Here is a 16,954-nt window from a genome sequence, read left to right as displayed (position 1 = left end):
ACTTCCTCGTTGCCGCTGCCATCCAATTAAAGCGGCCGGGGCCGGTCATGGAGCCGCTCTGAGCGAAAAACTGAAAGAGAAAGTAAAAATCCCGTCGGGGAAGTTACTCCATTAGCCTGCTTTGACGGCAGTAGCACAGGCATGTCATTTCCTATTATCTGACTCTTGAAAAACACACGAAGTATCGATTATTTGCGTGCCCATATAGACATATTGAGTAAAGTTCACCTGAGGTCACGAGGAGGAAGATGTCCCGCGGGTCCAACGCAGGTTTTGACCGACACATTACCATTTTTTCACCCGAGGGCCGCCTCTACCAAGTCGGTAAGGGACATTTTCTGTTGTGTGTTAGCTAACAGCAAACCCGGACCATGCCTAGTGTACAGTGCAGTAGCACAGTCATTACCAGGTGTGAGCTACCTGCTGCTGCTAATCGAAACAACACTACAAAAACATGATGGAGCAAATGTAGCTAGCTTCTCTGCTGGTTTCGGTGCGGAGTACGGTTAGCGTCCAAGTTGAACACGTACTAGTTGCTATACCTGTTGCTACTCAAGCTTGAATTTTTATAACCTAGTTAAATTGCAATATGAATAACTGCATACAGTTAGTAGTTAGTTTGAGTTAGTTTTATTCTTTGTATCTGCTTTTAGTGTTTGAAGTATCCCGAAAATAACACAAATTAGTTCCTCTAAGTTGTTTTCATAACTATCTTGCTGTACGTTGCGGGGGCAAACTCGGTGCCTTCCTCCTCATAAATTAAATAATCAGAATAAAAAAATAAAGGGCGAGGTTTATGTTGTTATTTTTTCTCATATGTGTCTTGTGCTGCGATGCAGAGTATGCCTTCAAAGCCATCTCTCAGAGCGGGTTGACCTCAATTGGGATCCGGGGTAAGGACACCTCGGTGGTGGTCACACAAAAGAAAGTTCCGGTAAGACCTCAAACGCGTCTCACTACTGATGATGCTGATGATCATGATGTGAGCTGAAGCCAAACAGTGAGGCCACTTATGACTCAAAGCATGTCAGCAAAAAGCTTGAATAAGATACTCTGTATATAACGTGATAGGGCCTCAAACACACCTTTGGCATGATTTTTATTCTCCTGTGTCAGCTTCAGCGTCTAGTCACTGTAGTTATGGATGTTAGGGAGTGTGCACGGATCCAGATACGATCCAGGAGACCCATTCATTTATCCAATTTAGGGTTACAGGAGGGCTGGAGCTATGACAGGGCGAAAGGTAGGGCCTTTCGGAGACCACAAGGGCCTTCTGGAGAAAGGTTTTAATGGCAGACGAGACAAATATTGAGCTATTTGGCCACAATGGCAAGAGGTATGTTAGAGGAGTAAAGCTGCGGCTTTCAAACCTAAGAGCACTCACTGTATAAGCTGTCAAGCATAGTAGTGGTCTTAAATTGTCCTTGGGCTATTTTGCTGCCAGTGGTACTGGTACATCTTAAAAAGTGGTTGTACCAGTACCCAAAGAACCAACCTCAGCCTTGCTGAAAATTTGTGGACTATGCTTCAGATGTGATGATGTTCCAAAAAACCAAAATAAATGAACTCTACCAATTCTAGCAGAAGGACTGGTCATATATCCAGCCAGAATTATACCTGAACCTTTTTGATGGCTACCAAAAGTGTCCAGCTTGCTAAGGCACATTTAACCAATGCTTAGTGGGGGGTGTCTGTATATAATTGATCCCGTGTATAAACATTTGACCCTATGTGAATTAGAGAAAAGCCTAAATTAATTAATTAAACATGTGTGCTGTATAATCATTTCACCCTGGAAAAAGAACATCACAAAAAAAGGAAAAAGGAAATTATCAGAAGATCAAAATGACCTTGACATTTATGCTCATGATGAGTCCATGTAAACTTTTGAGTGCAAATGTATAATTAAGTACTTAAAACTATCTGAGATGCATTTCATGAGTCTAAATTGTTACTTTGAGAAATACTACAGTGTCTAGATTTATAAAGCTGGATAATTTTTCCTGCAGGATAAGCTGCTGGACTCTTCCACTGTGACTAACATGTTCAAACTAACACCTCGCATTGGCTGCGTGATGACCGGGCACAATGGTATGTATTCATCACTTAACAGCATGCGTTTCATTTTGATAATGTGTATGCTGTGCTGTCATAAATAATAAATAGTGAATAAATATGAGATGTGATGTATGTGTAGTTAAAGTGTTGATGTTCTTTTTGTGTGTAATTACACTCAAATCCTGTTGTTCCTGTGCAGCTGACAGTCGTTCCCAGGTTCACCGGGCCCGAGTGGAAGCTGGAGAATGGAAGTATAAATTTGGTTATGACATCACGGCAGACGTGTTGTGTCGCAGGTTGGCTGATATCTCTCAGGTGTACACGCAGAATGCTGAAATGAGACCTCTAGGCTGCTGTAAGTGGGCGCTTACGTACATTTTTATATTTTATTTGTGCTAATATTTAGATATAATTAATAGTTAAAAGGCACACATTAAAAACACATATAAGAGCTCACAAACAGTCATTAAACACTGACTGCACATGCACTGAATGTTCACAATCTGAAGGACGGCTGTCTTAAGTTGTCCCCGTGTGCTCCCAGGTATGATCATGGTGGCCATTGACCCCCAGCACGGTCCTGTCCTTTATAAATGCGACCCGGCAGGCTATTACTGTGGCTTCAGAGCCACGGCGGTTGGAGCCAAACAGACGGAGGCTAACAGCTACCTGGAGAAGAAGCTGAAGAAAAAGCCAGATCTGACCCATGACAGGACAGTGCAGGTAAAGTGAAGCCTGATGAAAACACACTTTCTGTGAATTGTTAATGCGATGCCTACAATTTTAGTGGAATAGATGAGTTATGCAGTGGTGGTAAAAGCTGCTGGGTGGAATCGAAAGGATTGTCCTCCAACAGAAAGGCCAAGGTGTATCAACAGTGTCCCTGAATAAAGCACTGGATTCCTGTCTGTCGCTATACAGGATGTTTCTACATCCCGCAGAAGTCAAATCTGTGCCTTTATCACTGGTATAGTCACTGCCTTGAAGTTACCTGCCTCACTTAGGATTAGATCATCATATATTGTTGAATTTGTTTTTCCTATACCTGCTCATTCCTCCTAGAATAGCAGCCTCTGATGCACTTGGCCTTTTACCTTAGTTAGAATATCAACGTCTCAGTGGTTGAGGAGAGGGTGTTGTATGATTTCAGTATCTCTGATTGAGATATAGATGATTTACAAGAGGATGACCTGTGAGCAAACAGTGAACCATAGCAGCCTGTCCTTATAACAGTGTCAGATTGCCATTCATGTGACTCTGAACTTACCTCATAAAGTATGACATTTGCAGTAACATGAAGCCTGCTTACATGTCTCAGGTCATCTCACCTGTAAAGAATCACTAGCCTGACACCAAATGACTCTCAGGCAATATCAGTGTCAGAGACAAATGTCCCGTGTCACGACAAAATATTGGCAGTTTTCTGTCATCTCGATTGTCTCAGTCAGAGCTGCCTTAAGTTGGTGTTGTTGTCATCTCCATATTCCATAGGAATCACCCACGTTTGATTCAGTCGTAAGTCTTTGGTCATGGCTCAGGCAAATCACTTTCATGAACATGGTTGACACCCAGTAGCTTCTCTCCCTCCAGTCTCATTCTCAGTGGCATGTCCATGTGTTGCTATGTCTTTACTGTTTTCTTATGTATGCAGCTCCTTCTGTTTAATGCTCAGTTGTCCAGCATTGTGTGACAATGTCAAAGGCAATTTGGTTAATTGGAAATAATAACCCTGAAAAAAATTCCCAGCGTTTGCAAAATCTTACAATCTTTGACTACAAACATTGAGTCAAGACACAGCAACTCTAGATGCTTCAGAAGTGTTTTCAAAGTCTTCTAGTGTGTGTGTGTGGTTGGCATTAGACACTTTGTGTGACAATCGCTAAAACTGCCTGCTGAGTTGTCTGTGACGTATTTAACGACATACACTATATGGACAAAAGTGTTGGGCCGCACCTCTTAATCTTTGAATTCAAGTATTGCCAGTCCCATTGCCACATGTGTACAAAGTCATGCACCGAGCAATGCAGTCTGCCTTTACAAGCATTTGTGAAAGAATGGCTCGTTGTCGAGAGGTTAAAGAATTTGAGTGTGGTACATTAACAGGATGCCACCGCTGCAGAAATTTCTTCCCTCCTAGGTATTCCATGATTAGATCAAAGTTTATGTTTCTAGAAACCATAGCAACTCAGCTTTCATATAGCAGGACCATGGAAAGTTACAGAGTGGGGTCTCCGAGTTCTGAGGCGCAAACCTGACTCAGTAACTGTAGAGGTTTAAACCTTCTCTGACATTAACGTCAACAGAAAAGTGTGCACTGGGAGCTTCACGGCCTGGGTTCTCCATGACCAAGAAGAATTTGTAGTTATAATGTGTAGGCCTGTACTTTAGTCCATATATTGTATCTTTTGCAGTGTAAACCCTCATGTGTCCTGATGTGTCCCTTGAAAAATGAGCCATGAGGGAAGATGTGGTGGAACTTTTTCTTTTGTCCTGCTCCCTTTTTGTTCAGCCAGTGTCAACATTTAGAGTAGTTTAAACGTCAAATCTGGCTTGGCCTTTAAAAACCTGAATACTAGTGATACTGGTGATCACCTGAACACACTGTAGAAGCAGGTGTAAACAATGATTTTGTTCATGATGTTGGAGTCAGGCCAGTTAACCAAGTGTAAACTGAACCAAGCCTGAAAATCCCCCAATGCCAGAGAATCAACCAGCATTCCTCAAAACTATTAAAACCTTTTGAATGACTTGCAATACACCTGTGTTGTAGGAAAACGTACCTGAAACAAGATTTTCTTTTCGCCCTTCTCTCCTCTGTCCTTGTTAGTCTGTGAAGTTCTACTCTGCTTTCGCTCTGACCGAAAATCCTCTTTAATGTTCTGACTGAAGGATTTTCTCTGTATTTTCCTTCCTGTCTTTCCAGTTGGCCATTTCCTGTCTGTCCTCTGTCCTGTCAGTGGACTTCAAGGCTAGTGAGCTGGAGATCGGCGTAGTGACCAAAGACAAACCTAAGTTCAGGTAACTTCGTTCACACACTGGTTTCATCACATGGGTCATGACTGCGGTTCTGCTCTGGATTTTTACCCTGACAGAAAGCTTTCTTTATTATTTTAGGTGTTTTTATTGCACATATGAGTTTACTTTGTTGTTTTGGTTCATTCCATCCATATTGTTTGTCAGATGCTTTTTATTTTTTTGTCAGTCTGATAGTCATACAGGATTTGAATCTCTCTGTTTTGAAGGACTTTACATGGCCATGTCTGACTTCTGTTCTTCCACTTTTCCTCCCTCCTCTCCTTCCGGCAGGACACTCCCTGAAGAAGAAATTGAAACCCACCTGGTTGCCATAGCAGAGCGGGAGTAGAGACACCCTTGCAAACGTCGGTCTGTGATTTATCATAGTCTGCTATAGCCGGTGTGCTTGATTTAGTCTAATTTACCAACGCTGTTCCACTGTACACAACACTGTACACAGTCGGTCACCTGCATGTCCAGACAGATTAATCAAGCACACCCGATGAAGAAACTGTGCTAAAAAGGATCGATATATGTTTGATACATAGTGATAGGATGCATATCTCCAGTGGGCTTTTTTAAAACAGTTCTGTATAGAGTAGTAATGCCATTTTTAAATTTTGATCTTGCACCTAAAGCGACTAGCTAAACTTTTGTTGGATGCTGGTTTGTGCATAATATTTATCATACAGCATTTTTAGGACTGTATGTTTATAACAACACTCACCAAAGATCATAATAAAACTGTCCCTGGGAGTCATACTTAATGCTTTTTAAGCAACTCACAATAAAACTGAATGCAAAGAAGACTGAGCAATGTCGTATGTTGGTTTAACGTGAATGGATTAAGGAGATGTATTAATTTTGGCTTGTAGTTTGTACACATATCTCAGCGAGGTGCAGGTATTCTTGTTGATCAGGTCTGTTTAGGTGACAGGTCACTTCAGTGTTTGAGTGGTCAAAGATCCACACCTTATTCCATCAATCATGTCATTCTGGATTTGGATGTATTCATGAGCAAGAACTGAGGATCCAGGATTTGGATGGGCACCGACAAGTAGAGTAATGAGGCCATTAGAAACATTCACGTGTTCAGTTATGTTAGCTGCAACTAAAGCAGATTTAATTTTAAAAGCAATCACAGTTTATGAGGCTCTTTTGTATGTGGCTTCTCTGCCTGATACTCACTGTTGAATGTCCTGCGTTTCTTCCTGTGACCACTAGATGGCAGTGGTGTGCCTGCGTCCAGCCTCTGAGTATTTCATAACAGAATTTGTTCTTCTTTGTACTTTTCTATTTACAGAAATCTATTTTGACTCTCGTAAACTAGTACACTTCCAAGTCTTTGGGGATTGCGTGTCTGTATGTGTGTCACACTGCCAATCGTGCATTTCCACTTTGTTATTTGTCCCTCGTTGTGTGTCTTGTCAGTCCACCAGAAACACACACTGTGACCCACCATTTACAAAATGTCACCTGGCAATCTGAAAGGATAAGTGTTTTCGTGCTCAGCCACGCACGCACATATTCACTCTTAAAATGAACACTTATAATGACAGAGAACAGCAGCGTGTTTATGCTTTTACTTTATTATTAGAAGCAGATTACATGAATATACTGTTAGTTTACAGAAGTTAAACTGTGATCCTACATTATTGATAATGCTAATTCTCTCATTGACAACAACAAAAATATTTATTACTTACCTGCCAAGTAGTTTCACAGTATTCACTGCCCTGAAATTGTCTTAAACAAATACTGTACCGTTGCAATATCTCTATGGTAGCCATGTGATGTTACACATCATATACATGTTTATTCTGCACCAGTTTCCAGTATTTTGTGTTTCATCTTGTTTGTTGTTTATGGGCTCTCTTTACTCCTCGGTCCTGTCGTGTTTCCTTACCACCCCCCAACTGCCCTGCAGCCTGCTGAGGTCTCTTCTTTCCCACAGTCACCAAGTGGTCATGGGGGTTGTTCCGAATTTACATCTGATATTTCAGGGTCTTTACCTTACAGTGTAAAGCTCATAGAGATAACTGCTGTTGTGAACTGGTGCTATATAATGTAACTTTACCAATGGCCATCCGATAATAAATTTAAAAGATAAGATTAATACTTTAAGGTCATTTGAAAGCTGACCAGGACTGAGAAGAAGGATATTTAAAGACTGGATTCTCAATTTGTTTGCAGACACATTAAGGATTTAGACTGAGAGCATCAAAAAGCCCCGCTAGTCTTGTTAAAGCTCCTAGTGGAGGGAGCACGGTCCTAAGTTGCATTGATAGGCTTTAAGTGTCTTGCCTCCAATTACTTTATGGGAGCATTTCTGTTCTTCTTAGATAACATAAGATTGTGTATAAAGGTATATGTGTTGGCACATAAACTCTTATGGCCTGTTTTAACCCCATGCCAACAGGATGGGAACAGTGCTGCAGTGTAGCATAAAGATTCTATACATATATATATATATATATATATATATGTATATACACATGTAAATTTTTCAAAAACACAAGTTTAGTATTTTAACCGGTAAAACCAGCTGGCTCTTCAACCCCCATTGCTGGCATTGCATGCACAGGAACCTGGAAAAACAAAAAAACAAAGAAGAACGCTGTCAGCACTGGCAGGTTCAGAGTTTACATAAATGCACACAGACATGAAAAAGTCTCCACCAGTAAAAGTGTTGAAGTCATAGATATGCTAGCTATACTTAGTGGATCCACACTGCAAAAGTAGCTGGAGTACTGGAACCTTTACATGTTCCAGTCCCTGGTTTTTAGATACTTTATTCTGGCAGAAACATTGATTGTTACAGCCATAGACTGTATACAAAAGATGGACATGGCCACCATAAAGCAGACTGAGAAGCCACAGCACGCTGATTAGCTGGCAACTTGTCGAACACAGTGAAGCATATCCTGCTTTATCCTCCTTTTTTTACTTTAATTAAGTCTGTGATTAGCACAAAAAACATTTTGTTATATAATATATGATTTGGAGCTAGCAATTGAGATAATAACTAATTAAAACGTGTTTACTGAGATCAAATAGCAAGAAAACTGAAGGGATGTTCTCCCCTGGACCTCTACACAGCTGGACTCAAGTCACACCCATTCTGGCTATTAAAAGAACAGATCTACGTCACTTTTCAGAGCTGGAAGCATTGTCCATCTTTTCTATACAGTCTATAACTCTAGCTGGAAAAGCACAGGGGTTATATAACAGCAATGTGAATGGTCTCTTCATTTAAGTTTCAAACTGCAGTAACAAAATATCTTTAATGAAAAAGACCAATCTGTGCTTGAGATTAATTTAGGATTACCACACAGTAGGACAGAGGAAGGTGGAAAGGGAGGTCTTATTTTAAGCCGTTTTAAAATTAATTACATTAGAAGATGTAAGTGAAGCTTTTTATGGGAAAAGGAGACATGACAGAAAATTTACAGGATTGGAAAGAAAAAATAATTGTATCACTCCATGACTGAAGTGGATCTATAAATTTGAAAAAGCAAAGACTTTGTAATGGAAAAGAAATATCACCACATACAATTAACTATAAGACCGCTCCCCTTTCATTTTCTTATGGTGTATTACTGAATACTGGATGTTTTATAAAACTTTAAGAATAATTAAACAGTTCATTTATATATGTGTGTGTTTTCATAAACAGCTTATTTATTTTTTTCTCTTAAGGTCCTACCACAGCTATCAAGACTATCAAACCATTCTATGGTGTATTTAGCAAAGTGGTGCCTTTTTAATTTTTAAATTGATTTGTACTCAGACGCCCCTTAGTATCTTTTCCCATGTCCTCTCCTCACCACATACCCTTCATTTTTCCCTGTGCCTTTTTTTCTCATCCCTACAAACACACCACTTCTTCTCTCGTATTCGCAGCCCCATAACCCTCTCTTTCCTCAGCCACCTTCACCTCACAGCTGTTCTGCTCCTCTCTCTGTTCTGGCCATACCTCAAGCGCTAATGCCACCTGTTTCTTACCTCCATGCCTGAACTCCTGCAGCTCATACCCCTCTACCTCGCATTTATCCTTCCTTTTCCCCCATCACTCCCCCACCATATGAAATGTTGACCCTGTGGCTGGCGTCTCCTGGTACTGTGAGTCCCTGCCAAGCTAAATGGGCCCAGAGTACTGGCCATGTGTGTGTGTGTGTGTGTGTGGGGGGGGGGGGGGGGGGGGGGGGGTCACAGCGTGGGGATTAGGTGTGTGTGAGTGATTGAGGGTGACAGCGGCCCTAGCATTAGGTGCCCTGTGGCAGATTTCGTAGGCCTGTTTTAGACACACTAAGCTGGATTTGCCAGCAGCAGTGTGTCAGCAGTGATGCAGCCTGGTTGGACCTCCTACAGAACACACACATGCAAGTACAGACGCACACACACACACACACACACACACACATACAGAGGACCCAACAATCCACCTGTAACCAGTCTTGGCTGTCCCATTAACCCTTCCTTTCTGTCCATCATAACCTTTTTACACTCCTGTAAATATGCAGCAGCAGCAGCACAGTGGACCCCATGGTACAAGCAGGCCACTGTAGCGAGCTCTAAGTGTCCTCTGAATCTTGACCCCGAAACAAACAACGTTAAGGACACGTTGCATTTCAGTGTAACCAGTGGCTTACCTCACTTACCAGTACACTTACACAATGGGTGAATTTTTACATATAAAGCTACACTTGTGTTGAATATTATGGCATTAAAAAAGTGCTTTACTTTGCTGACAAAAAGAAGGTAAAAGAGAATATGGGTTAGCATGGAGTCAGTCTCATGACCATCAGACAATGCTCATGATGTAGCCTCCAGCTCTTCTGAGGTGGCTTTCTTTTCTGCTGTGATTGTTGTGAAGGTGTGATTGTTAAAAAAAACAGCACACACACACACACACACACACACATGCAAATGTGTAGCTACATGTATCTTCAAAGAACTGAATCATCTACAAATCCTTTCAAGCCATATTGTGTTGCCTGCAAATTGTATGTCCCTTGCATGAGCAGTACTATATGATTGAAATCACAATTATGGTTTTTCTTTGCCACTGAGTTGCATGCTGGGTAGATTGCTGTGTATGTGTGGTCACTTCAGTACTTTGTGAGAGTGCATGGGGTCCTACTGTGGCCCCCTCAATCTGCACGTGTATTGATGCTCAATTGTCTGTGTGTTTGTGTGTGTTTTTTGTGATACTCATGGACCACTATGTGCACACCTTTGTCCTTCTGTGTGAGTGTGTGTGCACAAGAGTGCATTTGCGCGCCTGCTCACTCCCACATCTCTGTTACAGCCTGTCCATTGTGAACAAGAGTGTTGAGCAAGATCCTGACCCACCGGTGGGTACTAATCACACACATTCCTCAGGATTAAACAGCCAATTAACAATAAGAGAGCCATTGTCGCCCTGTCTCCTTGTGCGTCACACGTAAAAGGTTTTCTGTGTGTGTATGTGTACCGAGTGAGTGCGCGCGACTCTATTTGTGTGCCGAGTGCATGTGCTTTTGGACGTGCACGTAGCCAAGGTGCTTTTCTGCTGATCAGAAAGAACTCTTTGTGCTCCTGTGGTGATGTGTTACAATATTAACATGAAATCGATGGCTTCATAACTGAGATTAAACAGAAACCATGTGCAGTGTAAAAACAGCGTTGATAGAGAGAAAGATGTTCTGTAAATGCAAGATGTGTGTGTGTTTGTTTATGTGTATTTTGGCACAGTGTTCTTAATGAAGCAAGATAAACCAGGAGGCAACCTACTGAGGCAGCAGTGGCAGATCCACCTGCTACAGAGCAATAAACATTCCATTTAATTCTACTCTGCTCTGTTCGTTAGTACACGCATTTGTGAGACTGTGTGTGTGTATGCATGATTGCATATATAAATGGTACCTTCAGTACCATTCAGTGTGTGTATGTGTGTGTGTGTGTGTCCATAGGGTGGGTGTATGCATCAGTGTGGCACGTGTCGGAGTGTGGCTGAGGATTAGTGAGGCTCAGAGCCTGTTGCTCCACTTCCATGATTATTACTACTGTCTACTGCCATATGGGCTGGTGGTGTTGCAGGTGGTGGGTGGGGGTTCAAGCTACTGTACCACGCTACACACACACACACACACACACACACACACACACACACACACTCAACTCACCCCACCTTTGTCCACCTGCTGCAATAATGTCCCCCTTCTCCTCCACACCAGCACACACACACATGATCAGAAGACACACACACACGGTCTTTTCATAAAGCATATAAAGCCATGCATGAATGCACATATGAGCTTTGTTTTAACTAGCTGAAGCCTGTGTGTGTGTTACATCTGGGGGACATAACTTCCCTGGAGACAGAAAGCATGTCCATATAGTGTAAATGATAAACTTAGGTTTAAAACTTAGTGTAAGCTGTGTCTAAATTAAGAATAGATGGGTAACAGGTACTACTTTAGTACCTGTGAGTCAGCAGGCAACCACATGCCATATGGTCAGAGAGCAGTTTGAGTCCGAACCTGAGTCCTTATCATACAATTATAAAGCGCTCTGAGGGTGCTGTTGTTGTGAATTAGTGCTAACATAGTTAAAAATAAATGCAGACTGAACTGAAGAGCACAGGCTGCCTTTTGATTTGAATTAAACACTGTGAATGCTTTTACATTAGCATTTTTTCCATGGTTCTTACAGTTTCATCATACATTTTTTATGACTTATAATAAATAACTTTAAGCAAATGAAAAGTATTTGATTTGCTATAAAGGTTACCTCAAATAATCAGTCAACATTATGAACTCTGTTTATTCCATAACATAATTTGTATTTTGAATGATACAAATTACCTTTTCATCAACCACACTAAACATGAAGCAAGAATTTTGAATGAAATGCATCTGAAATGTATAAAAATCAAAGGTTTATTTATTTAAACAAGTAAAAAAAAGTATACCAATCAAGTAAAATTTTATTTGACCAGATCCTATTAAATGTAGCAATTTACATTGCACTTGCAAATTAAACGGACAATTTACATGTAATTAAATTAGTTCAAGTCAGCATTTCGGGCATATGTGTGTGTGAGTGTGTGTACTTTTTCTTCTTTTTATTGCATTTACCCAATTTGTATTCACTTCCAGTATTAAAAGTGAATATTTTGACATTGTTTGGTGATATTTTGGTATGCAGTTTCTCAGCTTCTACTACAAGTGTATGAGTATGACGGCATGAACAGGTGTTAACACCCTAAAACCTCAGACAGCGATCGGGAGGGGGTTAAGTGATGGCTGGTATTGCACACACACACACACACACACACACACACACACACACACACACACCACCTGCTGCTGTCTGCAGTTGATTAGAGATCTGTCTACCAGAGAAGACATCAGGACACACACATGCACGCATCAGGGGGTCTGCAGTCTGTGAAATTGATCAAGATGCTGGCCAGACATTATTTACAGATGAACTCATAGTCAGACTGATCCTCCTTCTTCTGTCATACACACACTTTGTGCCTCCACATGGAACCCAAAGGAGGTTGGAGTGCAGCACCAACAGCTTCTTTAAAAAAAAACTCTCAGCAGGACTGCATCCTGCAACGACTGACGTCACGCATATCATACATTATGTATAATTACATTAATCTCATCTCATAAAATGACTTTCCACATAACACTCATGGTAATAAAACCAACACTTTAACACTTTACAAGCTGAACCCTGAAACTGAAAATTCATTTTTTAAAATTATAATATTAATTGTACAGCAACATTAATTTGCATAAGTGCACAAGTTTTCATTTTTATTCTATTTGCTGCAGGATGCAAATAATTATTTATTTGTGTATTTTTTTTTGGGGGGGGGGGTGCATTTTGTTGCTTAGAAATTTTTTGTGTAATTTATTGAAGTTTATCCAAGTTTACACTAGCTACACTAGTTTACACTAGGCATTCAGGGGTTAATTAAAACACTCGCTAAAATCATTCATCAGCCTGATAGCCACGACTCTATTCAAGAACGAGGCCTCATGTGACCGTATCATGAACATGGAAAAAAATGTGAAAAAAAGTCTTTGCTTGCAGTTGATAAAAGCTGATAGCGTGAATAAAAGGCATTTTAGAATCACGGAAATAGGTTTGCATTTCTTTTTTAAAATTTCATAAATATAAATAAGAAAATATTAGTTTCTTCTAGGCTGTATTTACCATAAAAAAATTCATGTGCAACCATTTTTCAAAGGTTTCCAAACATGCAATATATCACAGAAGAGACCACCAACTATAAATATGATAAGTTTTTGCTGCATAAAATTTGTTAGAGCTGCAGCTGAGAATCTTTAAAGTAGCTTATATGTATCCATATATACATAGCCACCAAAGTGCAAGTAAATTAAGCATCCAGCCCTGGTCTATATTTTTTGAGTGTGTATATGTTTATATATGCATCGCATTGTATAAGTGTTAACAGCCTAGACCCATGACAGACTGCTGGTAACCCAAATCCTTCTCAAAGGACGCGCTCACGCAAGCCCATGCATATGCATACGTATACACTAACAGTGTGCAAAAGCACTGTAACAGCAGGACTATTCAGTGTAACCTACACACAACTGTACATATATGAAATGTAAGCACTATCAGAGAGAGAGACACATGGTCTGACCTGGGCTCATGCAGAGTAATTCTTACATGAGTTAAATGAGGAGTTAGCACTGACCTCAATACATTCACTCCAACAACAGCATTCATAGCTACATACAAACTCCTACAACAGATGTAGTATGAACATGTGTCGTCTGTGAATGACTTTCTATATGAATAGGCCAACTTGTATACTGAAAAACATGAGAGGTGGCACAGCGCTGACAGCGGGACCCTGAGAAAGCTCAGATTGGGTCTGTCACAACGCCCCTCCCATGCTCCCCCTCCATCTGCCTCTCTCTCTCTCTGTTCTTCCACTTTTTTCTGCCCCGTTTTATCACCATTCTAGTCAACTCTTCCTTTCTTCCTTCTTCTCCACCCCATCCGCCCTAAGTTTCCTCCAGTTATAGACTTTTTTTCCTCCACCAGTCACTCAAGGTAACCATCGCATTCTTACCTTCTCGTTTGTGTCAGCCTGGTCGGTCTCACCCTCACAGACACACAAACACCACTGTGGCCTTTTCTCTCTCACAACAGCAACTTCCTATAATGTTCATTTACCTTATCAAAACTGATCAATCCAGCCACAGAAGTGAAGGTCCAGGCTCTGCGTTCCAGTGCAGTGAGCGCTCAGTTCTCTCCATCCACCCTTCCTCTGTCAATCTGGCCACAAACCCCTCTTTCCTCCCTTTATCCCGAGGTAAGATACTTACTTTTCAGATAAAGCATATTATGATAAATCGGCTGAACTCTGTGCGCGCGTGTGTATGTGTGTGTAATTGTCTCACACACACACACATGCACACTATAAGCACACAGAGTGTACACAGACATACAAAAATACGCTGTGTATCGAACAATATGATGTCAGAGTATTTAACAGCTGGGGGAAATGTGTGTGTGTGTGTGTGTGTGTGTGTGTGTGTGTGTGTGGAGGTTTTGTGCATGTAAATCATGTGTATGTGTGTTTTAGGCCTTTTTGAATTTGATGGTTTTTGGTCTTTGCCGTGTTGCAAATTGCACAAAAACAGCTTCTTTCATATCCATCACCCCCCCCCCCCCCCCCCCCCCCCCCCCCCACACACACACACACACACAAACACACACACACAAAGTGAAGGATTGGTAGTAAACAGAAGAGAAAATTGTCTTTCAGCTGTTTTAGCATGGGAGGATTCAGAAAAAAGGGCTAGCTGCAAAATAAAGTTAATTTTCTGTCAGTAAAAAAGCCTCGTGAACATTTCATGAGCAATGACTGAGTGAAACTTCATTTCAATTCCAGTTTGAAATCCTTTTTTTATCCTTTGGAATTATTAAAACATTCAGACATCCATCTGAGCAGCACTGAGCACACAGATGAGGAGGATTTCATATCTGAGTATTTTTCTTTTTCTTTTTTTTAAACTATAGCTGTCCAGAATGGATGAGTTTGCTCTCAGCTTCTTAGTTTATTGAAGGGCGTTCGCTAATGAAAAAGGGATGAGAGAAATAGTGGAGCATATGGGCAAATGTTCTCTAACAAAGTGGGATGGCAGTTAAGGTCAACAAGGGAATAAAAGAGTTTGGAGAAAATGAAAACTAAATGAAAATACAATGGCAGTGTTTGCCTGTGGGACATGTATGCGTGCTTGTTTCAAAATGGGATGTTTACGAAATACTGTGCCTCCCTGTGTGTGTGTGTGTGTGTGTGTGTGTGTGTGTGTGTGTGTGAGTATAGATTAGATGCACTAAGCCTCTTATGTGATGGTTGCCCTTAATTTGCTTCTACTCTGGGTCCTAGTGCGTCCAAACCACCAGCATCATGGAACAATTTCCAAAACAAACAACCCAGAAAACATAACTTGTCATGCAACAGTAAAATCCGCCGCTTTGAATGAGAGCATTAATATTTAGACTGGTACCTAGGCCTGTATCTTAGGGAGGGCTTATCTTTTTATGCACATTCAAGAGCACAAAAATGAGTAAAAATCACAAAGCAAATAACTTGGACTTGACTGTACTAAATAATTCTGAATAAATGAGTCAACTTCCTAATGCTTTCATAATGCTTGTCTTATTTTCTAAAACAATGGATGCCGCAGCTTTGGAACTTTTTTTCTTTAAATCTGGTGCAGCATTTAGGGTACAACCTAATGACGATTAAAAAAAAAAATCTATATTTATTATCTTATTAGGAACCTAAGAGTCTAATGTAGAACAGCTTTTCCATTTCAAAATAAATGTACAATAACTAAAAATAACTATATACTAATGTTTTACAGCTATGCTTTATTGCCTAATACAGTCCCAAATGCAAATGCGTCATTTAGCATACAATACAGGCTCTTTATGCTTTTGTTTCATATACTCGCGTATATTTTCAACTAAGAAACTACTGATTAAATGAAGTTATTTCTCCTATTATAAGCTTATCAAATTCTACTGCTCATAACAAAAAACGTTTTTAACATAAAAAAGGAAAAAAACAATGTATTTTCCGTTATCTTATAACATATAACATGTAAAAAAAAATGTACTTAAGACTCTGAGGGCAGGTGCGAGGAGAATGCGCGTGCACAGCACTGCTGCGCTCGCGCCCTGACGCGCATCTGAGGTCTCGCTATTCACGCCGGTTTTTTTTCTTGTCAGCTGGAGGTCTCGAGACAGTCTTGTCCCCGGACTCCCCACAGTTAGCTCATTTAGCTATCCTGCTAGCAGTTAGCTTTGTATAAACTACCCCAGCAACAACAACCGACAATAACAGCTAGACAAACAAACAAACAGGCGTACCTGGATGTGGTAAGCAACCGAAGAGTCCACCGTATCCAAACTGTGAACAGCGCGCACACATGAAGGCCTCCCACACACTGAGACAGCCACACACACCTCAGCAGGTGAAGACATTTTATTCTGAGATTTGGAAACGTTCAAACACGCCGGTAAAATACTCTCTGTGGCTCTGTGTGTGTCTTTATATCTCCTGCTTTGGCTTTACAGAGCTAGATAAACCCCTTATACAGTTTGGGCTGTAGCTACATGAGTCTGTGTGTGTGTGTGTGTGTGTGTGTGTGTGTGTGGATTTTAAACTATAAGAAATCCGATTCAATTAACAAGCGCAGAGAATCGGCTTTGGACACTGTGAAATTGTCTCGCTGTAGAGGATGGCACAGGCCAAACTAGCCCTGGGAGGAGACACAACGCATACACAAAGCTCAGCGATAATAAATACAAAACCAGGACTGAAAAAAAA

The 16,954-nt window shown here is 40.8% G+C and overlaps 1 protein-coding gene and 1 long non-coding RNA gene across 3 annotated transcripts; one reads left to right on the top strand and one right to left on the bottom strand.

Moving 5' to 3' along the window:
• Nucleotides 1–185: 185 nt before the first annotated feature.
• psma6l (proteasome 20S subunit alpha 6, like) lies at nt 186–5,880 on the top strand. The gene is made up of 7 exons (XM_003449304.5): nt 186–324; nt 840–934; nt 2,010–2,091; nt 2,258–2,413; nt 2,603–2,781; nt 4,982–5,076; nt 5,365–5,880. The coding sequence occupies exons 1-7, from the start codon at nt 249–251 to the stop codon at nt 5,420–5,422; spliced, it is 741 nt and encodes a 246-aa protein (XP_003449352.1). The 5' UTR covers nt 186–248; the 3' UTR covers nt 5,423–5,880.
• LOC102075690 (uncharacterized) lies at nt 5,406–16,728 on the bottom strand. 2 transcript variants are annotated; one of them, XR_266453.2, is made up of 2 exons: nt 16,495–16,728; nt 5,406–7,661 (listed from the first exon to the last, which is right to left on the bottom strand). It is a non-coding gene; the product is annotated as an uncharacterized LOC102075690 (long non-coding RNA). The 2 variants fall into 2 exon arrangements; XR_266452.3 differs by lacking the exon at nt 16,495–16,728 and adding an exon at nt 14,287–14,383.
• Between the last annotated feature and the right edge of the window lie 226 nt (nt 16,729–16,954).

The sequence above is a fragment of the Oreochromis niloticus genome, linkage group LG14 (genome assembly GCF_001858045.2).
Source record: "Oreochromis niloticus isolate F11D_XX linkage group LG14, O_niloticus_UMD_NMBU, whole genome shotgun sequence".
NCBI classification, from domain to species: domain Eukaryota; kingdom Metazoa; phylum Chordata; class Actinopteri; order Cichliformes; family Cichlidae; genus Oreochromis; species Oreochromis niloticus.
Note: the sequence above shows the minus strand (reverse complement) of the source record. Positions and strands in the feature narration are given on the sequence as shown.

Coding starts and splice junctions, on each gene's coding strand:
- psma6l (XM_003449304.5), top strand. CDS start 249: ATGTCCCGCGGGTCCAACGCAGGTTTTGACCGACACATTACCATTTTT. Junction 2,092..2,257: donor CGTGATGACCGGGCACAATG/GTATGTATTCAT, acceptor GTTCCTGTGCAG/CTGACAGTCGTTCCCAGGTT. Junction 2,782..4,981: donor CCCATGACAGGACAGTGCAG/GTAAAGTGAAGC, acceptor CTGTCTTTCCAG/TTGGCCATTTCCTGTCTGTC.